Genomic DNA, 26,713 nt, shown 5'->3' with positions numbered 1-26,713 from the left:
TGAAACCGCACGCATTTTTGTCAAGGTCTGTAGAGGCCGTAATGCCAATCGTACGAGATGTGTAGGGCCCCTTAGCTCATCAGTGTAGACCGCGGTTTATGAACGAATGAATGAATGTTATGTCAATAATTTACATTTGTGTATGTGTGCGTGCAGCTATACGCTATGCGATTTGTGACTGGTCGAACCGCAGAGCGCGTAGTGAGTGGTAGGGAGGAGGCTTTGAATCGTGAGGGAAGAAGGAGGGCAGCGGGAGGAAACCAAGGTACTCAAAACCGGCCAAACGACTTGTTCAACGGTCGCACGGTGGCGCGCGTTTTCGTTGGCTTTTCTTTGACGTGCTTGTAATCCCACATCCCACCCCACCTTTGTTTCGGTATGAATTGTTTTGATACAGTTTTTACCATTGATACGATAAACTTTTTATGTAATTGATATGATTTAAGTTCTTACATGTCATTTTACCTGTTCAATGTTTGGATAGGTGTTGAAATAGGTTGCACGCAGGTGAGGAGCAACGATAAAAGTGAAATGAATATTATGTTCAGTTAGCAAAATGGAGTGCTGTAAGGATACGGGAGTTCAGAAAAGACATAGTCAGTTCAGTGACACAAAGTACAAGTGGAGGACCGCAGTGTTGATATTGGTGTTGTGTTGGGTATGCGTAAGTGGACACGATTTGGGATACAGTGAAACGGATCCTTATTTGTTGAACAAGTCGTTGGGATTGACTGAATTGGCCGGCGGGATCGTGGCCGGCGGTCGGACGATATGGAGAAGCGAGGGTAGTCCGTATCTCCTTCGGGATGACCTACTAGTAGAAAGAGAAGCGGAGCTGGTGGTCGAGCCGGGCGTCGAAGTGCGGTTTGCACCTATGATCGGCATCACCGTTCGAGGAAGATTGATAGCTGTGGTAAGTTTTCCTTGAACACTGAAGTTAATCTAAATTTATCTATTTTTTACATTGCTTGCATAGCTTAAATATGATAGCTGTGAGCTAAACGCTGTGTAGTAGTAGGTATAATTAGTTAATTTGGTATGTAGGTAATGCTTTCCTTTTATTATTAAGATGATGGAAGACTAAAGATTAGCTTGCCAAGTAGGTAGTAGATGGCTATTTTATGTAGGTACCTACATAGTCTAATTAGCAATTTTGATTCAGCAGGTAAAAAATCTGATCAGACTCTGATTGGATCTAAAAGTAGGTACTATAAAACTAGTGTACCCTACATTGGTTTCAGAGTACTTTTCTAGTACTATGCTACTGCTAGTTTTCGTCCATTTGACGAAAATTGATAATGAAGCCTTTGTGTACGAAAACTAGACTAAAAATGTGGACGAAAACTATCACAATGACCGCGGGTTTATTTCCTATTTTGAGAAAATAAATTTACCTGTTTTCCTCACTGGCATATCATTATTCTATACAGTCTTCGGGTAGACGAAATTTAAGCCAACGTCTACTATTATAATATTATACTACTAGCTTTTGCCCGCGGCTTCGCACGCGTTAGAAAGAGACAAAAAGTAGCCTATGTCACTCTCCATCCCTTCAACTATCTCCACTTAAAAAAAATCACGTGGATTCGTCGCTCCGTTTGGCCGTGAACGGACAAACAAACAGACACACACACTTTCCCATTTATAATATTAGTATGGATATCGTCACTACTTTAAAAAAAACTTGTATCTTCGTCTGTCAATGAAAAGAAAATTGTAGTAAGTATGTATGGAATGCATATAGACTTACTGCGTTTTAACTTTGAGGAGCAGCGTGAGATACGAGATTTTTTCAAAGTAGTGACGATATTTATAATTACTATGTAGATGTTATCGAGAAATACAGTAAGTAGGCATTTATTTACTTCCAGATACTTTATGCTACCAGGATCGTCAAGTAGAGACACCTACTGACTGCTAAGTGCTTCCAAGTCTTCCAACTAATGAAATTGTTGATAGATACATAGGTTCTACATAAAAAATATCCACATATTGATAGGTTTACTAAATATGTAGTAGTAATAGTTATTCAAAACATGCATTTTGACGTAATAAGCATATTGCTTTTCTTCAAGTTTCATAAAGGTACATAAAAACGTAATAAGACAATGTAAGGAAGCTCAAGTTGTATTGCAGCTACAGTGATTACAAAATACACAAACAGGTACGATTCACCACAAAAACTGGTCCACTCATATTGATCGAAGCGAGCTCGATAACATCAAGCACTTGATAAATTCCACTACGTCCTGATTACAGCACGTACCTATAATACTGATAAGAACATTTGTGGCACTCATTCACCTGTACTATTGAGTTTTTCACCTGTTTGTGTGTCAAGTGCAAATATTTAATGCAAATATTTTAACTGTATTCAAGCCTGGTTTACTTACAATTATGTGACACACCTGGTCACTTTAACATGCTATCTAAATTTATTCTTATACCTAAGGCTTAGGTACACTAAACTGGGAAAGGTAGGAGCTAAAATTAAACCGTCTACAACGCCATAAAAAGCCGTTAGTAGAAACTTGATCACTCTCAACATTTTTTAAAGTATGGATTTATTTTTATTTCCTACAAGATCACATGAAGCCTTAAAAGTCTCCGTAAACTTAACATTCAACGCACGCATTACACAATACACAACACTCCTTAACATATTGGGTACGTTGTGTTACTGTTGTGTGCGACCCTTATGTGTCCGTCTCACCTGACGAGTAAAAAGAATATCCGTCAAGGGGAAAACAAAGTCCCATGAACACGTGCGTGGTTATAGCCAATCAACCGGCATGCCAGCTCTGACCCACATAAACTAATCACTGCTTTCGTTTTCGGACCCATTCGCCAATTTTATTAATACCTAGACCTAGGTCGACTAGGTAAATGCATTATTTACCTGTTTTAGGCTAATCCAGAAATGCTTGACTATGGAATGCTTTAGTTTAGTTAATTCATTGGCATTATCTAGACAAGAAAGTCACTGGTAAACAGTAAAGTGGTGTGGTGTACATGGAGAAATAGTCTCTCGAATCTTATTTTAGGTCAAGAGTGAATCATTCATAATTAAAGAAGCAACACGTGTTAATGAAGGCAGCTGATGCGTCAAAAAGCGCCGCAGCTGACCGACGATGACCTGGACGGGCCCATGCGACAATGCGACATCCTCCCGCTAATTCAATCAGCAAGACAAATCACTCCACTAGAACCCAGTCATTTAGCGATAGCAAACTTCCTGAGAGATTTACAAGTCCAATAGTATACTGTGTTTTGTTATATTTTCGACGTCGGATGCAGAAACGCAGTAAAAAAAAAGCTCTATATGACTATTAGTCATATTAATCTCATGAAACGAATTAAATGCAATTAAAACTTGCGCAAGACATAATTCACTATTATGAGAAGGTGATTAGTCATCTTATCGATTATTCTAAGAAACCGTGTTGTGTCCAATTAGATCATTCCGATTTTAATTTCCTTGCAATTTCACCTTTCACCTAGATGTAAGTCACTTCTCGTGTCATTATAGAAAATGAGCAAGAAACAACCTGACTGAATTATCCATCTCGGATTACATTTCAGCGTGGAATCTTGATTTCGCCGTCAGCAGTTTACTAGTGAAAATAAACACGTTATAGTCATTATATTTATTTAGATGTGGGGACAACAAACATATACTTTGGTGAAAGATAAGCAATGTTATTACAAAGCAACACTTTACTACTACTACTTTGTTCCTAGTTCATATACTTAATCAAGAGGCATATGAAAAAACATGCTCGTAGATACAATGGATCATAAAATGGGACCGTTATATAAGTTAACGCTGAGATCTGAGATGCCACACCATAGCTATTAGAGCCGAAAGGATTTTCTTCAAATCGTAATGTCAGTAATGTGTTTCTACCGGTCGGAGCCATTTGTAACATGGTCGTTAAAGAAAATAGCGTCTCCATAATGAGGGGTAAACCGCATAACTTTCACTGATTAACCGAGGACCATAATGTTTTTCTGGGATTTTATGATTTAATTTTGTGTTTTTTAGTAAGCTTGTATTATCATTATTGCCACAAGTTGAAGAGTTGTAGCCCTCCATCTTGTAGTTTGTAGTATTATCTATGTTGGCAGGGAACCACATTATCACAGAAACGAAAAAACCAAGCTTGTATAATTAGGACCGCTCCTATCAAAATTGTGTCAAGATCTGTAAACAGATAAGCGACAGACGTTGTACTCACCGGCAAAAAATACGAAAAGCAAAACATAATACGTGCACGATGATATTTCGAAAGCATTCCAAATAAAAGTAAGCGAACACGAACCTGTTTTTCGCATTAAATTAAGTGGGTCAGCGCTGAAGAAACAACTTTTGTCACAATTAAAGAACATTGTCGTTATCGATGAATTAGGGTGATACGCCCGGGAAGTACAGTTAACGGTTAACGGTAGCGGAGACTGATCTCACAGTCCTACGCCTTGGAACTGTAGTAACCTTGGATGCAAATACCTAATACCGAGGCGCCGGCTCTGAATCATCGACTAGAACTGCATTTAAAGACTTCTTATTCCACAGTGTACTGAACTAATTACTTTAATCAGTGTCTCATTTATGGCAGCTATTAGTTAATTTTACACATACATATATGACATAGGCCATGAATGTTGACTCAAGTATTGTTTTCAGTGGTCTCTTGCGAAACCACAAAGAGATAAGTACCTAATACTTACGCACATGCTCTTATGTTTGCGTCAAACGGGGACAATACATTTTTGTTTATAGTGATCAATAATTTACGCAGTGTATTCTCTATGAGGATAATAGCCATAGTTGTCACATAATAAGTCTATCATCTATCTATTCATAATTATTATAATAGATTCTTGGCCTACTTACGCATTAGCAGTAAACAAATACCCACAGTACAGTATACATAACGTATATTGCTAAACTAAAACCTTCAGAAGTATTCAGGGCACAGGTAACCGCTTACCCGCCGAGCCAGAGCTCGGTAAGCCTATCGAGGTACTTTCATATGTTTCATCTCCACACAGTGAGTCACAATGTGTTGACACCGCCTAAGTCTCCACCATCTGATTCATTCATGGCGTAGTATTACTTCCGTTATTGTTCATATTCTTATCAGCTACTGTTCAAGTCTATGAAATTCCCTGAAAGATGAGACACCGAGTCTGCATTAAGACAATCGTTAAACAAATAAAGGTAACTGATAACTCGAAAATGTTCCTTATTAATCTTATTATTACCTTGTAGAGAAGTAATTAATTAAATAGGATATTTTAAGAGTTTTTAGGATATTTTATCTTGGCAAACAACGAAGGTTTCATAATATTTATGCGCTCTTCGTTATTTATTAAGTACTTTTTCCCGATTTCAATACCATAAAACTTGATAAAACTATCTTATTTGTAGAGCCATCAGACCATACCACATATTTTTGTGGATTTCGAAGAGTAATGTATTATTATTGCAGGTGACTGTATTTAATGAAGTTCTTAATAAAATAACACTTCTTCAGTTTGTTTACAACTGGTGAGCAATGCCTATATTGCCTAAGTACCTATAGATGTAATGTAATACAGTTACATTTACAGCTTGAATAAGGCCTTCCTTCCTACACAAGCCTTGCATAATTCCAGCCAGTCACATCTTATCTTTTGCATGTGGCATTTGGTACAGGCGCTAAAGTAAAAGTCTAACTAATAGCTTATTCAGTTACACCTATTTATTTATAAAGCCATTCAATACATCCACTAGTCTCAACTAAACACGTTGATGCCTTCTTAGTTGTCAGTAAATTGTGGTGTAGCCTTGCGAATCAATTCCCTGAGAATTTAGTAAATTGGCTAAAATGTTCAATTGACCACTATTGACTCCTTTTTGAAGACAGACAGGACACTTTTTTTTATTTTGTAAATTACACCGATAATTAATGGCCTATATGTATATAAAATAACTAAGCATAAGTAACATAATAACTAAATTGTTTACGCTAAAACTATTTTACAATAAAGGATGCATTGACTATTTTTTGCTGGTAAGCTGCCGGAAAACTGCAGGCGGTGTTATTCGAGTTCAATGTCTCGAGATATCGTTACGATCTCGTCACGCGTTCTGCTATTTGGTAGGTAAGGTACTTCGTTCGTCTCGCTTGGTGCCTGCCGTGGTCGTCCCCTAGACCGAGAGGGCAGTGATGAGAAGAAAGCGTTTACTAAGCGACAAACAAAACATTGCTCTAAAACCGCTGTGGGAAGAAACAGTGACGGGTGATCGAAGTCAGTTCTATATATTTACTCGTCAAGCTAGATAATATGGATGCAACAACCCAATGTGTCGATAGTACATTGTAGTAGAACTGATTCTCAGACTTCTCAATCAATAAATAACATCTATAGGTACATTTTAAAGGGATGTTAATAAAATTGCTACTAGACTATAGTCTAGTGATGAATTACTTTTATGTACTAGTAGTATAGTAGCTACGAGATAAAACGATATACATACCTAAGTTTGTATTGTGTGAAGTCCTTAAACTCCTAGAGCTATTGCATCAGTTTAAAATGTAGACCATCAAATTTAAATATGGATACTTATTGTAACATCTGCTGAATATCTTCCTCATCCAATCTATTTTAGCTTCAATTTTAAAAGTTCAGGGAGCGCAATGAATAAGACAAATGTACAGTTAGCAAGTGCAGTATGCAGACGAGGTTGGTTGCGACTTGCGCAAGAGTTCGCGCAGTCGTGCCCTCTTTCTCGACGACGACGCCAGGGGAGATAGTAATAAGACTAATATGTTTTCAATTACTTGTAGGTCTCTAGGTCTTTCATAACCTTAGGCACAAATAAATCGTAAAAAAGTTGGCAAATAAGCATAATAAATCGCTTTAGCGTAACAAAAATCACATTTATTTTGGTTCATCGTCATTTGAATCTTCAAATTATCATTAGGTATCAAACAACGATGAATATAATACACACAAGGTATTACACTGAATGTTTGTTTTCACGAACCTAAAGTTAAGCAAAGGTTATTGTACATGACACATTAAATGTATCTATGTAAACGGGATTAATATTGTAATTAAACATAAAGTTTACCTGTTTTATAACGTTCTTGTAAATGTAAACTGTACATAGATTAGGTACTAAGGCAAATGTGATGTGACTCCACCGAAGTATGCAAAATGCAAATGCATGTCTAACGCTCTGAGGATAAACATCCAGGACAATGCCATTGTGTTGACGATTTCTCCACCTGTTGTTACGATCGTTAGCTGTCCGACGCGCGACGTATCGTTATAACAATTATCGTCACCTTTGAACTACTTGTATATCTCTAGATCTCTACTACGGTAAATAGGATTTAGGTACTATAAATTTGAAGTTAGGTACTAGAACGTTCCTCATTATTTCACAATTTTGAATGTTAATTAAGGATTACTCCCTTATAAACTTTACATCGTGTATCTTGTAAAGGAAATAAAGTTATTAATTTCTAATTTATTCTTGGAAACTTAACTGTTGCTTTCAACGAGACAGCACGTATAATCCGTAGCGGAGACAATGCAAAAGAAAACTCTTCCATCGATTCTACTTATTGTCACAGTTTATGGTTTACTTTTTTCGCTCATCGGATGAAGTAGCACGTTTTGTCACGCTTTTCACGAGCTGAAACAGAGCGCGACGATACTATCTGTTCCCGTACCAAATGTACACTTGCACAGTTCGTGTTTCATGGGTTAACTACATCTAATTCACTTTAAAGTTATTTCGCAAAAAGTTTACCGTAGAATTCAGGATGGAAAGTCAGTAGCTTGACTAGCTTGTCAAGATTAAAATGGTGTACAAAAACAGTGCAAGTGTTTTTTGACCATGTGTAATAAAGGGTTCCATGCGAAACTAAGTATAACGTAATAGTTATTTGTTATACAAGGGGGCAAAGTTGTATTTTAACGCCGAGTGTGAAATTGAAAAACGAGCAAGTGAAAGGATTCTATAGTTGAACCACGAGCGAAGCGAGTGGTTCGAGAATAGAATCCTGAACTTGCGAGTTTTTAAACACACGAGAAGTAAAATACATTTGCACCCGAGTGTAACACAAAACTTTTCCCCTCACTATAGCGAGGAAACTACAACGCAAAAAATGCGTTTATCACTGCTTCCAGTAGTTCCACAGGTGGTAAATCATCTTTATTACTAGATTCACCTACTTTTATAAATTTTAAAGCTGTTAATTTGACTTTATTCAAGGTCAAATTACTTAACCCACTAGTGGATAAAATGCGTTTTTACACTTTTTACCCGCTGGTATTAAAGGACAAAACACGTGTTTCCGAGCTAGTGAGGGGAAAATTCATTAATTATTAAGCATCACTTTAATAAACTTAACTTCACCATATGTTGTGAAACTGATAATTCATATAATAAGATTTTATATAAGGTCATAATCATAATGGTTCTAGTTAGATTCGAATTAGAAAGTAATGAAATGTAAAAAAACGGTCAAGTGCGAGTCGAACTCGCTCACCGAGGTTTCCGTACAAACTTTCAATAGTTGAATCATCAAAATGTTATTCATAGAACTCTACATATTTGACTAAATCCCTCAAGACTCAATTTCCCACATAACATAATATTTTAATATACAATTTTATTGTTAGACAACTATAAATACAATAAAATCAAGACTATTCGACTTCAATAGTTTACGACTTACGACATGTCGAAAGGACGCTCCTGAACCGACCTCATTATATCAGGAAAAACGCGATGTAGGAAATGAGCGTTCAACCTACAGCGACATCTATCGGCAAATTGAGTAAACTAATGCGCGCGAGCTAGTATGGAAGATGATTTTTATGGAATAATTTTATTGTTTATTGCGTGAACCGATTTTAACCATTTTGCCTCTATTTGAAAGCAGGTAATTTCATTGTTATTTTGTTAAAAAATACAGGTACAATAAACACCCGCAAGGGTATTGAAATTGAAAATGTAAATCTGAAAGGTTTTTTACAAATAAAAAAAAAGTAAGATACGTGTACGATTTTATTTTTCCTGTAATATTCATTATAATAGCCATGTTTGGTGAAAATTTCACAAATAAAATATGTTGGTAAACTTCGGAGATAAGGGGGGGGGGGGGGGGGAACGGTATTTTTTTTTACATTTTTCTTCAAAAAACTTTTTGTTTACACAACCAAAAAATTATAAAAAATATAATTGATATGTACAATTTGAGCTCTTTCTAACGATACCCCACTTGACCTAGTTACTTGAAATTTTCAGTTTGCCCCCCTTTAATTTTGGCCTTTTTCTATCATTTATATTAAATAATTAAAAAAAAATACTTTCAACTTGTAGAGGTTCACAATGTTTATAACTATTCCAAATTTCATATCGATAGCATAAGTAGTTCTCGAGATATTTAACAATGTGACAGACGGACAGAGTCGCACCATAAGGGTTCCTGTTGTACCTTTTTGGTACGGAACCTTAAAAAGGTAACATCTACCTACTGAAGTGTCTAATAGAATATCAGTGCAACATTGACTATGGATTAATTTATGTGCGTATTGTAGATAAAATATAAAACGTGGGACCAGCAGGCTATAACTCCTGGGTTAACAACCTGGGCACATTGTACGGTGGCACGACACCGGCGTGATGCGCGCCGGACGAGCAGGAAGGATCGTGATATCGTGAGCTTGTACACAAAGAAGTCTCTAAAGGTTGGAATAAATAACTAGCAAAATTGCTAAATATACTTTTATAACGGTATATAAATATTATAAAATACGAACACTTTTAGTTTAAAAAAAATCTGTCTATCTCCAAGTCCCAAAGCTTAAAATGAACACGACTTTACACGACTAGACATAGAACTGTAGAAACATTATTTTTAATATTTTTGTGTGTCCTTAATTTTGCACAACCATCTTAAACTGTATCAAGTAACACATCCCAGGAATTAGCATAGGCACTAGTTTATACTAAAGGACTGCCACTTGGCCTTCTAACTCAGTCAACTGAGCCCTAATAAAATTAGCTAGTATTATTAAAATATCAAATGATAATCCGTAGGTACAATAAGTCTACAAAAAATCATTTGTACGAACTGGGGTTTAAATAAAACCCGCGACCCATGGTTTGTATATTTCGAGAAGTACCTATTATTTTCAAACAATGCAATTTTCTTCCTGGAAATTGCAACAACTTCCCTTCAATTGTTTTATCCACAAAATAAGTTGTACCTAATTCAAATCACTTGCGCAAATCGCGTTCGAATTCCATTGACACTAGCTCGCCATAAAAATCTGAATGTTGGATCAGAACAATGAACCATTAGGTTGCCTGTCTATTTTGAGAACTCGCTATCACTAAATATCGTCTTAACTACAGTACCTATTTTCTGGGTAGATTTAACTGTCACCATACCACTCCATACGCCACGCCACCATTCCGTATCACAACTATAAGTATTATTTGTTACTATGTACATGTTAGGTATTAATTACGTTATGTCTTGCCTAGTGGTTATTTGTAAAAATTGTAAAATAAGAAGCTAAAGCACAAAATAAATAATTGTTCTGTACTTTAGTACTAAACATAGTTAGTCAGTCAGTCAGTAGTTATGTTAACAGTTAGAAAACTTTGTTAGAATAAGAAGGTTTAGAATTGGCTCATTAAGTGTAACGCCGTGTCTTGCGTGGGCGACGGTCGCGCGACCGTCGCCGTCGCGTCTCATACTTCCATATCGATAAGGTTTGATTTCGTATGCGTCGCATCGCCGTCGCACGACCATCGCGCGACCGTCGCTCACGCAAGCCACGGCGTATCTCTTTCAGTGCATTTACGTTATCGTCTATACTTTACTCTTAATAGTACTGGTAATAGTGTATTGCATGCTTCACTAATGCTTGGTCATCTTCAAAATTGAAATAAATTACGCAGTGAAAAACTAATTGGTTTACACACTCCTTTAGAAGGTATACTACTCCTTTTGCTCCTCCTACCTATATCTTCCAAGTTGTGCAATAAATTTAAGTAGGTACAATCAAATCAAGTCAAGGGACCATTTTGTAAGGAGTGTAAGGACAGACGAAGGAGCAAAGCTTGCTCCTGACTATAATTATTATAATTGGATACACATTTAATATACTTCTTTTTGATATTAATAAATTTTATAAAAAATGAAACAAAAAAAATGTGTACTCATACTCGTAGAAAGCAACGGAATAGTTTTCTTTGACTATTACAAAAATCTTGACTTTGTCCTTGCCGGCCATTAAATACCTCTACAGCTTTGTAAACCTTATTGTCCACGGCCGGCCGTCGCATGTTAGCCACGCTATTCTATAGGTACTAACTTAAAATTCCATGCATGGTGTTCCCACCAATTCTTTGTACGCCGGAAGTCTAATGCGTAAACTCGGGAATCTTTCGACCGTTGATGTTCACTATTGTTCACATAAGCGAAGAAGGCAAATCTTTTGTGTTTCAAGCCTTCATTGAGTTTATACGAGTCAAAATAATATCTCTATTCTCTATATACTTATCTATCTCTATACGAGTATGTTTAGGTATTTTATTAGTTATGTTACTGTGAGATGGCTTTTTTCTTACTCTTCTACTTTAAAATTACATTAAACAAGTGTGTAAGTAAGCTTTGCTACTTAAATCTCATATTTTGCGCGTTAATAATTTACAGCTGACTATTGATCAAGCGAATACCAGTCCACCCTCTGGTTATTGTTAGGTCAGCATAATTATTTGCATTTTTAGGGTTCCGTACCTCAAAAGGAAAAAACGGAACCCTTATAGGATCACTTTGTTGTCCGTCTGTCCGTCCGTCCGTCCGTCTGTCAAGACCCTTTTTCTCAGGAACGCGTGGAGGTATGAAGCTGAAATTTATATCAATTACTCAGGTCTACTGTCCCTTGAAGCTGTGAAAAAATCAAACTTCTAAGCCAACGCAATCAAAAGATACAGCCGTTTATGCCGCAAATTTTCGACACTTGCAAGGGAATCAAAACCTACAGGGTGCTTCCCGTGAACTCAGAATCTTGAAATTTGGTACGAAGCAACGTCTTATAGCATAGATAAAGGAAAAATTACGAAAACCATAAATTTTTAGTTACATCACATAATATATTTTTTTTTATCGTAATGAACGAACTTTGTAAACCTTGCAGGTTTGTACGGAACCCTCGGTGCGCGAGTCCGACTCGCACTTGGCCGGTTTTTTTCATTGTTTCTTACTCGTAAATATGTAGTAGACTGGATGTCTTATAGACTGTTAGTGTTACATTAGATAAGATAATGAAATGATTTCTGGTGTATATCATGTATACTACCTAATACCTAAATGTATCATGTATGAATCCTGTTATCTATAATAGGTGCGTAGCGATCAATGCCATAAGTAAAGATAGTCATTAGAAAACAAAGCATCAGTGACAAAACAACATCGATTTAAAAAAAAAAACAATATATCACAAAAGCGTCGTAGCAGGAATTAACAGAACTCTTTACTAGATAGTAAAGGTGAGAGTCAGAGATTCGTTTTTTGTTACCCAACATTTTTTGTGAGTCATCATTATGTCTCGATGACTTTAAGGCGTCCTTGCGCCGTCCTTTCAACCCGCCGTTCGGGCTGGCGATGTAAGATTTTTTTTATGTGTTTTGCCGTTGGTGGCTAACCACGCGGAACTATTTAACGGACGTTTGACGACCTGCCTTAAAATTCAAATTACGCGAACTGTTAGTTTGATAGTTTTTTGACAAACTTACCTATGTCTCATAGGATTTCACGTTACAGTTAAAATGTAATTTTACGGAGTCAATTACGAAAGCTAAAAAATGCTTAAACAAAAAAAAAACATAATGTATGATTTTGTGATCATTGACATGTCGAAAACGACAACGCAGGAATGCCGTCACGCGGTGGCATTCCTGTACAATTTCGCATTGTAACAGTTGGTAGCCAGCAGTTCGTGACGGAATGAATGGGGATGCATGAAAAGGCAGGAAGCCATATCTAGCGTGAAGTGCAAGGGCGCATCGACGCGTGCGCAGGGCTATATCCCATCACTTATGGAGTATGTCGCTACAGGCAAACCAGTATATGTGTCATCTAGAAATACGCACAGTTCTTATAGAATTCGGGGTCCAAGAATAATAAAGTCGAGGGTCGATACGTCGATACATATGGTCAATAAGCCAGTACGTGGGTTGCCGGATGCCGATGCCGGCCGGCCATCACGCCGGTGTATGATGTCATACTGCTAACAACCTCCTCAGTCAACTTCTGTTTTGGGTTATAACTGTAGGCAGTAGGAGTATGTCATTAAACTTTGAATTTGTCTACTTCTGTAAGTAAGTACCTAAACAGTTGCATTCAATTTAAACACTTATTTAAATTTCACATACTACTCCCTGTCTTTAAATACATGTCTTTAATACATTACTAATGTGCAATAACGGACATGATAAAAACGTACTAAATAAAAATAGGTTACTTAGGTCATTCGAGGAGATTGCACAAAAACAGTGTCCGAATTACACTTCCGTCTATTCTTCTAGTCAATGGTCAGTCTTCGGTATCGCTTGAGTTAATTCTTTGAATGAAATTATTGAGAAACGTAACCAACAATACGAATTAAGTATTTCAAAATTTTGGGTAATTTGTTCCTAATTTTAGGTGAAGAATACGATTCTACAGTAGGTGCAATACATTTCTAATTGGATCTTAAGACTTACGGCAACTTAACCACTTATCAGGCGGTCCGTTAGCTTGATTAGCGCTATACCTGTAACCACTTCTTCACAGCCTTGCTCGAGCGTGGGGTAATTGTATGTTTTGTTTCGTTCCAGGGTGCGCATCAAAATGGTATTACCTTTACAAGCACAGAAGAGCCTCCCAAGTCAAGCAAACCCATTCCTGATATTCGTCTGGTTGATGGACCCTCAATATTAGCAGGAAGGGTGCAGTTGTTACATCGAGGTCAATGGAGATCTGTCTGTACAAATTCTAAAAAGTAAGTAGTTGTATTAATTTATTGAAAGTAGCTAAATTCCATTTTGGAATGTTTTACTTGGAAATATTTAACACTTAGCCTATAAAATAAATGAAAAATATATTTATCATTTCAGTTGGACCATTAATGACATGGAAACAGCATGTAGACAGCTGGGCTTTATGGGCGGATCGTTTTACAACTGGATGGATCGGCAACCGGGTCGTCGCGCACGTCTATTATTTGAGGAACCCAAGTGTAGAGGAACTGAGTATGACCTGTTCCAATGCGACTGGAACTCGCGTCAATTAGGTTCTGGTGTCTGCGACTACCACCCCGACTTAGCTATTCAATGTTCGCCTCATCATGATGACAACGAACTTGGAAATTCGGGCAAACATTGGCGAGGATTACGTTTTGAAAATGCTGTATATGAAAGAATTCTTACCGCTGCCAATACTTTATACGTACCTACTTCCATGTCAAGACTCGAGCACATCACTATAAAAAATGCTGGTCTAGGAAGAGATAATAATGCCACTAGTGCTTTAGATGTAATAGGGGTGCCACCGGTTATGAGAGACATTGAAATATCCAACTCTGCTTTTAACGCAATCAACGTGACGTCACCAAACGCCCCCATTGTTATTAACAACTGCACCATACAAAACAATAGAGGTTACGGTGTCTATGTGAATTCTACGTACGGCATGACCAAGATTGAGAATTGTTTGATTCACGATAACGGTGGGGATGGAGTAAAATATGTTGTACATGAAATGAACATAGATGAAAAGTTTGATCGAAGCGAAATATTTGATCTCTGTACAATGGCTTCTACTCCTAGTCAAACTTATCCTATACAAATGACTGTAGAACAATCTAGATATTCGAATATGGAACGAGATTGCGAACAGAAATTTTATACAAGAGCTGATCATGTTTTAACTTTAAGCTTTCTTAAAATTTTAACGAATCGCAACGACACTGGAGAAATATTTGTTTACGACGGTTTAACTCTGAATGATAAACTTCTAGTATCATTTAGTTTGAGAAACTACTCAAGACCGCAGAGCGTGACGTCGACGAGAAACCGAATGTATGTACGATTTAAAGCTAGTACAAGAACTGATATTACCGGTTTTCTAAGGCTGACATCAGGTGAGAACAAAGTGTACGATTTAAATGTGACTGATACAATTATTTCCGATAATAATGGCCGAGGAGTTGTTATAGAAAATTTGAGATCGCAAATCCATATACACCGAACATCGATATCAAATAACAATCACGTAGCAGGATTGCAAGTTGTTAATGGAGCTGGAGATATAAACGTAACTGAAAGTAGAATTTCTTTTAACCAAGGCGATGGTATAAATATCACAGTTACAGGTGGTAACAGGAACATATCACGTAGCATATTAAGTTCTAACCAAGGCTACGGTATTGCTGTATGGATTAATAATACTCAAGAAACTGAATACCTCCCAACAAACCAAACGACGGTTATTGAATATTCTGAAATATTTAAGAATCGAGACATAGGTATACTACATGGTAATTTCTGTAGAGACAGTTGGATCAACATTACAGGAAATTGGTTTAATATGAGCATGGAAAGTACAATCGATATATCTACATGTTGGAGATTTATCATGCCAAGGAAATCATTACATTTACAAATCGGTCACAATCGTTTTTACCAAAGTCAAAAGGTACCTATAAAGATACAACCGGCTCTGAATATTATTGGACGAATAGAATATAATTATTTCGAACACGGTGATTACGGTGCTCTTGTTATATTGAATAGGATGGAGGGAAAACTCATAGAAGAGTTCGAAATACTGCCTGCTCAGTTTAACATACAACATAATTACTTCTTTGGTAATAAAGGACCCTTTGTGGTGAATTTGGGACTATCGCCATACAGCGATCTTCAGTACATATTGTTCTCCAGAAACTATTTGAGAGACAATAAAGTGAGGGAACCATTTGAGCCCCTGGAAGGTGTATCATCCCGTTTAACACCGAGAAGTCGAGTCGCGGCCACAATTGTATTAGCTTCTAGCAATATTGACGTGTACAGAAATATTATTAACAATCCAGAAGCTCAGTATGAGATTGGCTCTCATGTTGAAGATCAAAGCAAAATTTTAAATTGCACATATAATTGGCTTGGTTCGGGCGAAGAAGAAAAAGTGTATAATAGATTGTTTCACAGGAAAGACCGATACAATCTAGCAAAAATTAGTTACATGCCTTATTTGCTACATAGTAGCAATCCTGGTGCAACTCAAATTAATTATAATCAATTATATGTCCCACAATTTAATATACCTGGTACTTATACTGTTGGTGGAGAAGTGGAAGGGATTGAAATACTTCGTCCTGGAGAATATGACGTAGACAAAGATATTAACGTACGTCCTGGCGGCAAATTGGTAATACAATCCGGGGTTACATTAAAGTTCCCTCCGGCTATAGGTATAATGATAGCAGGCAAATTAGATGCAAGAGGCAAGCGACCTAGTGATATTACATTTACTCTTAAAGAAGAAGTCATTATGACAAACGACAGCGTTTACGAAACAGATTCAGAAAACGAACCAACCACACCAGGATATTCTGAACCAATAGTACCTATTCGGCTCTTAGGTGGCAGGACACAGCATGAAGGAAGATTACAAGTACGAATTAATGATAGATGGGGTACCGTTTGTAATTATAAATGGAATGTAATCAATGCTGCTCTTGTCTGTCACCAGCTTGGATTAGCATTAAATCCTAATGATTGGTTTCTCGAACCAAGTGAAATACCTTCTGCTGGAATGACTGAAGATGTTATTTTATCCAACGTTGAATGTACGGAATTCGATGATGATATAACGAAGTGTAAAGCAGAAAATATGGAAAACTTTGAAAATTCGTGTTCTCATGAAAATGACGTTGGGATCCGTTGCTATGAAACCAGTTGGGCTGGAGTAAGATTCAGTGTTATCTCAGAAAGATCAGATTTACAGTATGTCAGTATAGAAAAAGCAGGACTTCTGGACTATTCATCAAATACTTTTAAACCTGCACTTCAATTGGATTTTGCCAGGCATGGATTAGAAAGTGTAAAAATAGCCAACAACTATCATGATGGGTTGGGAATTATATATTCAGATTTATACGGGGCCGATGCTATAAATACCGTACGTAATTCAGAATTTAGTAACAATAGAGGCAGTGGTATAAGCTTCAAACAACTCGGCTTGAAGGTGTATAGCTCAGTGATAGAAAACAATAACATTGCTGGTATATCTCACAACCCTCACATACCTGGATTGCAACAAAGAGAAATTGCTGGTTGGTTTCATTTAGATCCAGGCTTCAATATGGACGAATCAAATTACCATCCTATCATGTTACCCGAATTTGAAACAGACATTAGTTTGGCAAATGGAGAAACACGGCATATTGTCTTTACCAAGCACTACGATGAAAACATCGTAAAAACGTACAACATCAAATGCAACCCAGGATATGTTCTTGGAATTCAACTATTAAACCCAATCCATAATTTTTCTTCAGAAATTATATGCGTATACGATTCGCAAAATATAAATGAAGCTAGTACAAAATGGTGCCTCGATCGTGATCTATCTACATTTCCTACAACTAGCAACAGTTTCGGTATCGTACTTACATATGAAAGTGGAAAGACTGCCCTGGGAGGCGTTGTACTCGTTGTCAGCACTATTATTGCACCTGTACAAAATCTACGAAATAGAATTGTGAAAGGTCCCGTACCAACACTTCAAGTTGCTAATACCAAAATAAAAGGTAACACGAAAGGTATCAGATCTCTTTATTATAACAGATACTTAAACGAGCTTGGCGATCATTTCTTACGAAAAGCTAACGAGACCATTAAAATTATCAACTGTGAAATAGCACACAATAAAGAAGAAGCTGTTTATATCAATACCCCATTTTGGGATATTCACGATAGCAATATAACAGAAATAACGATAATGATAAACAGTAGTTTGATAACAGACAACGGAAAAGGAATTTATCATTTTGCGCGCGATTTGAGGAGTTCTAATAATTTATATCACTATATCCTTCAAGACAATACTATAGAACGAAATAAATTAGGAGGTTTTGAAATAAGTCTGCCTTATGTATGGCAATATAATGAAAATTTCACGCATTCTGTTTTTATGAATAATAACACTTGGCGAGCCAATCAAAACTTTGGTCTCTCTATTGACGGTCACTTTGCGGAAGTTAACATAACAAAAAATGTATTTACTAACAACAATTGCAAAACTGGATGTATCGCTATTCGCGGTATGGAAAAGAAAATGAAAGTTGACGGAAATCTGATTGAACGGAACAACGGCCAATTCATGGTTCAATTCTTCATGGACAGCCAAAGCGAAATCATGGGACTTGTGTTCGCAGTATTCATTTATAATCAAGTAAAATATAACAGGCCTGTTCAGCAAGTAACTCGAGGTGCATTAGTTAAAAGTAATGATCCTACGTATGCACTCGGTTTTAAAGGAATTCAAAAAGTAAAAGTCATCAGAAACTTGTTTGGCAAAATGATCTACAATATACTCTTCTAGCTGGTATCAAAACAGCCAAAACAAATAATTTACTAGACGTTACTGAAAATTGGTGGGGAAGTTCGGAAGAACAAGAAATCAAAATGCAATTATTTGACTTTGATGATTGGAACAATCATGCCATTGCTACTTATTTACCGTATTTACTAGAAGACAATTTTGATTCTAGTTTATCAGTTTCCTTTAGCCCTCAAACTCCAATGGATGTCAATAACCTTGGCGGCCGACTGACTCAAGATCTTACCATTGAAGCTCGCATTGCTCCATATATAGTAAAATCGGACATAACAGTTATGCCTGATGTAACGCTCACGATTACCCCAGGCGTAATACTAGAATTTCCTCCAGATGTTGGAATTTTGGTAATGGGAACACTCCAAGCAATTGGCCATGCTCAGTTGCCAATATTAATGAGACCACTAAGGACATCAAACAATGCTGAAAGTAACAGAATTGAAAAGAGGGATGTCAATAATTATTCTTCCTATCACCACAAACAAAGAAGGCAATTAGAGACACTCATGGTGCAAGACTCCATCAGACTATGCACGGGGCGTAACTGTTCAATAAATGATAACTTTTTGGAGAAAAAACACGAGGGTTTCTTAGAATATTACAATCGAACCACATTACAATGGGTGCCTATGTGTGACAATCGTTTTACTGAAAGAAATGCTCAAGTGGTTTGTAGAGAACTAGGCTTTGATCCAATAAACGTGTTCTTTGCACACGACAGACGAGTGGAGTATCACAGCAACTCCTTATCTCGAATATGGTCCTGGCCCGAGCCTTTGCAATGTGTTGGTACTGAGGATCGATATGAAGACTGCCCTATAAGACTAAATGGTCAGCTGTACGGTCATCGACATGAATGTAAATGGGATTCTGAATATGTATTTATACATTGCGGAAAGAGAAATTTAGACGAGTCTTTAGAATATTGGGGTGGTATAAGATTTGCTAATCCCGAATTCGAATATTCTCTTTATGAACATAGAATTCACGATCATCATACCCATGAAACTATGAGAAAAGTAGAGAGTGCTTTAGAATATGTCCACATAACTGGCGCTGGTGTTCTTCACAACGAACGCTCACCTGCTATTCAAAGTATTGTTAAAAATCCAAGAATAAGAAACGTAAATATAAGTCAATGTGCTTATCACGGCATAAACATTGTGTCTCCCACCGATTCGATCGACATGATGTTTAATTCTGTAAATGATGTATTAGGTGAAGGGCTCAGCGCAATCTCGATGACTGGAGAAGGCAGAGAGTCTGAAGAATCCAGCTTTACACCATTAAAGGATCTGAATCTGCCATATCACATGTTCTCTCTCGTGGACATATGCGACAGTAGCAAAGTTATAACAGTTGAGGAGAGAGTTATTATTTATTACAAGTATGACAATAATCCTGTAAATTGTGTCAAAATATTCAAAAGTATGTACAGAGTAAAACCATTTGGATTTAGACTTCTGCAGTTCAATTTGTTCAATCATACAATGAACTATGGAAAACGAGACTCGTTGACTTTATACGACGGAGACATTTACAACATAACAGCTCCTCAAATTGGATATTTAGAAAACGGATCCCCAGATGAAAAGAAACTTTTTAAGACAGTTGGGGCCAGTTTAAGTGTCAAATTGTTCGCTAATGGCGCATCTTCGGTCCATGGATTCATAGCTGAAATAATCACACTGCCTATATCTTCTATTGGATTCAGTAAGTATATATATACGTATATGTTAATTTTCCATTTTAATGTGCCGAAACTTTATAACTCAATTTCTCATTTTACATGAACATTTAAAATTTAACATTGTTTTTTTTTAAGGTCGCGACGTGCACCATAATATATCTAGCAGTGTATTTACAAAGAACAGGGATGGCGCTATAAGTTATACTTCAGTGGGCGAAGTAAACCCTCTTGTCGCTATTACTAGAAATGAACTTGTAGATAATTGTCTTAAGCTGTATGGCAACTTTACGTCGTGCCAAGCCGCAGTGAGGCTTGACGTCCAAAACACTCAGACCTTTGTATTCCGAGTAAGTGTATACTGTATATATGCATCAATACTATAAATTTTCGCTTACAAAATATATAATGTCAAAAATCCTAATAAAAACAACTTAATTTTCAGCACAATCTGGTACGCGGCAATGTTGGTGGTTTGGCCTTGAGAGCTGACTCTAGAAGTTCTGCAACTTCGTTACGAGGATGGATACACAATAATCTCTTTTTCCTAAATCACGATTTACCAAGTCTTAAAGTAGAAGGTGCATAATTAGTTATTTCTCTTTTTATATTTATGAACGTGTGTGTACACGTACAACAGTTTCATAACTCATGAGATTATTCTTCTGTTTTAGGACGTCAATCATCACCCTACCAAGAAGTGACAATTTATAGAAATTATTTCACTCGTAATAATGCACAATTTAAAGATGTAATTGTGCTGCGTCAAGTTGTCTCTAATTTCACTCACAACTACGTCCATCAAAACACTGGCCAAAGAATTCTGGAGGTGGCTGGTTTTGATAAAGTTAGACTGCCTATTTACCAAACGACGTCTCACAACGGATTTTATAAGTAAGAATTATGCTGATAAGTAAATAGTGCTAGAGTATAAACTGTATAAAGTTAAAGTATATGCGGAAAGAGAGGAGTAGTGGAATGTAAGAAAGCCGATTATACGACTCTTCTCTTTCCGTACAGAGTAATTTTAATGCCGGTAAATTGGCATACCGATATATTTCATACTAAATTTGCGCATGGTTTCAGAAATTACGCATTAGATCGCGAAGGCCGAGCAACAGTGGTAGCGGGTACGGCAGGGCAACATTATGTGGATAACATTTTCTTTAATCCCGACAACGATTATGAAATGATTACTGTTAATAGATCTATGTAAGTATTAAGTCAATATACCTTCAATTCGAAAAGTTAAATTTTACGGGAAATAAAGTTGAAAAAAATAATTGTTATCTGAATTACTTAAGTACTGTATGTTACTGCATTCTGAATTACTTATATATTTTTTATGCATGATATTATTCTAAGACCTGAGTACCTACATATTCCGTTTGGCTATTATATTATGAAATTCTGATTTGCATGTTTCTGTTGCATGGCTGCGCCGGATCATAGCTTTGTTGACTATAATCCAAATGCTATAAGGTGAGTTTCGTTGAAAAATTATATATATTTAAAATCATCACTTACCACTTTATTCGCAGTCTAGCACCTCATGTATTTTATTATGATAATTTGATAAATTATAAACTATGAATGTCTTTAGATCAAAATTATATTCATTTTTGCTATTCATTGTCGATGTTCCCTTTTTTGTAAATTTCTTGGTTGGCTCTTTAGTAAAAAGTTCAGAGATTACAGATTAGGTAATTTAGGTAGGATAGGTATATCAGTCGGAGATAACAATATCACGATTTATTTTGTTAAGTGTTTTAAATATCGTCGGATCTCTTTAACCCTGCGCTAAATATCTAAGCTAATGTCATTTAACAAACTGTTCATTAACTCTTATCATACTTCCTGTCATGTCGTGTCATGTGGTCCTTCTAACCGGATCTCATTTAAGGTTATGTATTAATTGGCTGGTCAAGGTTCAAATGTGTTTGTGGCGGTTATGGGTTCTCACTATTAGTGTTTAGCACTAATTACACCATTAATTTATTTACATCTTACAGTGCGCTGGAGCTTTGGCGAACTCGCATTGACGCCAAACATAATTATTGGAGTTATAACGAGACCTTAGCCGTTGCCGGTCGAATTAGAGACCAGTCAGATAATCCACTTTTCCTCGAAGTGGACTACAGGCCGTACTACATGAACAATTTGACGCTGCTTGGAGGGGGCAAATGCCCGCCCGGTTGGGACAATGTTGCCGGAACGTGCTTTATGTACATCGGGGCACCCATGACGTTTGCTGACGCTAGCAACTTCTGTTTGGTAAGTCGACATTACATTACTTGCAGTTGAGACGACTATCATCAGGGCAAGGTTTGAGGACTCGTGAGAATGGACACCTAAGGAAATTGAGGAAACTTATCGAATGTGTGTGCCTATAACACATGTTGGTGATTCGAGTGTTACTACTCGTAAAAAGTGTATTTGCTGTACCAAACTTTCTTACTCATTGCTTTCTAGAAATAGCGGGATAGACTAACTGATATTAATATCCTTTCATTTCAGTCTGACAACGCATCTCTACCATACGTGTCTGGCAACTACGAAGCACTGTACAACTTCGTCCAGTCCCAAAACCAATATTTCCAATACGGCGACCGCGTGTGGGTGCAACACATTGACTACCTCACGCAATGCACTTCGTTTGCCATTTCCAGTGTCGAAGTTACAGACTGTAACCAGAAACATGCTTTTATTTGTGAGATAGGTAAGTTCTCCTTTTAGTTATAATTCAAAAAAATCAAATAGTATTGAGTCACTTATTCTTATACTTGTATGTATTATTTTGGTTTTACAGATCCAAAGATCACTATAGATCCCATGGCCTGGCAAGGAGATATGTTGGCGGTAGCATTTATTGGTATTTTGGCATTAGTTGTGGTATTGGTTGGTGCAGCCTTGGTCTGCTGGTATTCTAAATCTAAGCACAGGTAAGAATGTCATTGTCTCGTTTGACTGATCATCAGTCATGTCAATAAATATATTGAATGAAGTAATTGCAAGACTTCCATGGTTTCTTTATTCGAATTCCAGGCACATCCAACGCCTAGAACGTCGCAATTCAATTAGGCAGTCTCTACATTCCGTCAGGTCCATCGGCAGCATCAACGGAGGTTTTCCAGATAATACTTATAGAAGAAAATTAGCCCAAATGGTATGAGTTGACGTTTTGTTTTCTACATAAATAATTTAATGATGGCAAATGAAACTGAAAAAGAATGTGTTCTGTTTCAGAGTACCAGATCTACAGAAACTTTAACCAAAGGCTCCGATTATAGAAAAATGCTTGCGTCCACTACATCCATGGAGTCTATGGAAAAGAGTCAGTTCAATTCTTCAATGGAAGACACACAGAGCTATGATATCTATGAAGCTCACAACCCTAACCCGAACATAATGCAACTGAAGCACAGCACATTTATGAAAAAACCCGCTTCACCGGAGTATTCGGTTCCACAAAACAACAACCGACCGTATAATCTAGCATATAAAAACGAAGGCTACAGAGACAATTCCAACGCTACCAGTGGAGCTCCCTCAATGAACACGGTAACCACTGAAGAAATTCCCATAATACATCATCCCGGTGGTCTACAATCTCCGCAAGATGATGATACATTATCTCCCATGAGTGATCCACAATACTTCACATCGGATACGTTGCCGTTGCGAGGGAAGACATCAGATACCTTAGATCTGACAAATGGGTTAGAGAAAGAAGCAAAGTATAGTCCGTATGGTGCTCCTAACTTTGGCACACAACCGAAGTTATCTTTCCTTATGGAGCTGAGATCTAAAATGCCAGAGCCGCCACAACCGGGCGCCATGCCAACTACTACGTTTGGACAAAGAAAACCTATTGCGGGTAATTTCACACATAATTTATTACGCACTGTATAAACGAAACTATTACTCTTCATTCACAAAAACGGTACAATAAATTAACATCTACTTTATTGTTTTCAGATCAACAACAGTATTACGAAGACAATCTACCAAGCCCACCGCATCCACCTGTGTATACCCCAGACTTTTCTGACCATATTCCAAGCTACGATTCAAGTCCCCAAGATTTATCTCGAGAATTCGATGCCTCGCCAACGCCAGGCTTAGTCGGAAGGTCTAAATCTGAAGCGTTACTAGAAACTAACTTTGAGTTCGACGATAACACCGAGTCTAGTTCTTTACCTTTAACTGAAGCGAGCAGAACGTATAGTCAACCCTTAGAGACTGCTATGTAATAGAAGACATGTACCTACATATGTGATAAATAAATCATTTCATTAGGCGCAAAGAATACCACTGCCATTTAAGACCATTAAAGTTATTACTTTGAAGTGATGTTAGAAGCAAAGAGTCATTCGATTGACTGTAAAATAAGTTGTTTAAAGTCTAAGCTAAATCGTGTTTCGAGTTTGACGGTTAGACTAGATGGCGCTGTTGTAGGTGCCATATTTTTTGGGATAACTGAAATCTCAGAAGTCAACTTTTGAAAATCAATATGTATTTATCTTAAACTTTACACATTTTATTCTCTATGCATGTACGTACGGAGTATGAAACAGTAAATATTGCAGACAAAACATCATTGAAGTATTATGAAGTATAATTAGCAATGAATGAAAAAAGACTGAAAGGAATGTCTTGGGTGTTTCCTTGAATTATCATCATTTTATTATTTACGAGTTAATTAATATTAATCAATTTTCAGTAGGTACTGATCTATAGTAAAAAAGACATATATATATACTAGTACATAACATATGTACCTATGTGCAGCAGAAGTGCCTTACAATACGAAATGTGTTGTTGTATTATGAATTTTATTTCTAATTTTATACTAGATATTTAGATACTATATGTAATTTTATAAATTTACCAGACGTGCACGATCTCAATTAATGAAGTACTACGTTTACGTAACGAAATATTACATCATTTGTTTAAATTCAAAAATGTGTGATAAAAAATACCTAATTGTATCTATGCCTTAATATGATGCCTTTTTTAAGTGTATGAATATTAGTAAAGTAAAATTGTAACTACCTATAAATGTACACTGTAATAGGCAATGTGCAATGATCCACAAGACGTTAATATAGGTCTTAGTGTAAGTAGGTAAATAATTTCAATATTTTAATTGTATACTACTATGTATATCTTAAGGTTTGTCCGTCCCTACGTAATAAGTAGGTATAATAGGAATATTTTGATAACATGACTGACAAAATTCCATTAATTAAATAGTCATAATTCATAGTCTTTCCATAACTAAAGATACTTTTTTCGTTTGTTTCTAATAATTCTTAATTTACTCCGTCTCTCACATTCTTTATTCATTTGTCTTTTCTAGGTATTCTATTAAGATAAGTACTACTTATATCCCCTCTCAATTAACTAAGTTCATTTAACGTGCTCTATTCTATGTATAATAATTTTATATTAAATCAAAATCATATTAACAAACATATGCTTTAATTGTAAATTGTACAAAACTATATAGATGACAAAAATATAAGTAGAAGAGAAATTAAAAAAGAAAAATACTTTTTACAGGAAAAAATAAAATTTTATATTTTATCTGACGCTTTTTTTATTTTAGTTACATTATTTTCCTACGGTAAACTGTTACACGGGCGAGTGTGTCGTGTTGTTTGAGTGAGGAGTGAGTGGTTTGTCATTAGTCGAGCCGAGCGAAAGCGACCGTACAGAGAGACACTAGCTAGTGCAATATTACGTTTTCTGTCCTCCGGCCGGAAAGCGTCAAATTTCAGGCCGCTGCACTAAACGAACGTGAAACGAACTTACCGCTTCACGGTCCCGTCGAATAGAAAAATAGTGTAGGTAAACACACCCGTTGGCCACTACATAAGAAGCCTCAGATCTGAGGCACATCTCGGACACTGGCGTTCAAATATATGAAAGAGGCGCGTTCCTTACATACTCTAAGCTAAGCTCGTGTAAGTGAACGCGCGTACCATGGTTGTATGAGTGAGATATGACAGGTCGACTGTTCGCATTTTTGACAGGCGCTAACTGTGAGGTAACCGAGAGGGGGTGGGCGGCACTTTCAGCGGGACTGTCCATACTGTACGATAGTACTCTTTATTATACTGTGTCTGAGGCATTTTTTTACTTTACAGGCGTATACCAGTAAAGTAATATGTAGTATTATTACAAAGCATGTATATTCTCCGTGCCGTCGTGGGTAAAAAAGAGTTAATTTAATCCTTTAGGCCTAAAAGAGGCAGGGTACAATCAGCACCAAAGTAGCGGTCACTAGAATCAGAAAAATAATAGTGTATTCTAAGTGCGTTTTCACTTTACCCGATCCGAT

At 36.7% G+C, this 26,713-nt stretch overlaps 1 protein-coding gene across 1 annotated transcript; it reads left to right on the top strand.

Moving 5' to 3' along the window:
• The first annotated feature begins 217 nt into the window (after positions 1 to 217).
• LOC125238414 (protein bark beetle) lies at positions 218 to 26,274 on the top strand. Its single transcript, XM_048145778.1, is given in 14 exon segments — positions 218 to 913; positions 13,898 to 14,061; positions 14,177 to 18,630; positions 18,633 to 20,390; positions 20,503 to 20,714; positions 20,810 to 20,945; positions 21,039 to 21,258; positions 21,451 to 21,576; positions 22,377 to 22,638; positions 22,882 to 23,083; positions 23,174 to 23,306; positions 23,410 to 23,530; positions 23,611 to 24,241; positions 24,343 to 26,274. Coding segments are annotated over 14 exon segments (9,051 nt in total). The 5' UTR covers positions 218 to 556; the 3' UTR covers positions 24,618 to 26,274.
• The last annotated feature ends 439 nt before the right edge of the window (positions 26,275 to 26,713 follow it).

The sequence above is a fragment of the Leguminivora glycinivorella genome, chromosome 1, assembly GCF_023078275.1.
Source record: "Leguminivora glycinivorella isolate SPB_JAAS2020 chromosome 1, LegGlyc_1.1, whole genome shotgun sequence".
Taxonomy (NCBI): domain Eukaryota; kingdom Metazoa; phylum Arthropoda; class Insecta; order Lepidoptera; family Tortricidae; genus Leguminivora; species Leguminivora glycinivorella.
The sequence above is the reverse complement of the archived record's forward strand: the minus strand, read 5'-3'. Positions and strand labels throughout refer to the sequence as shown.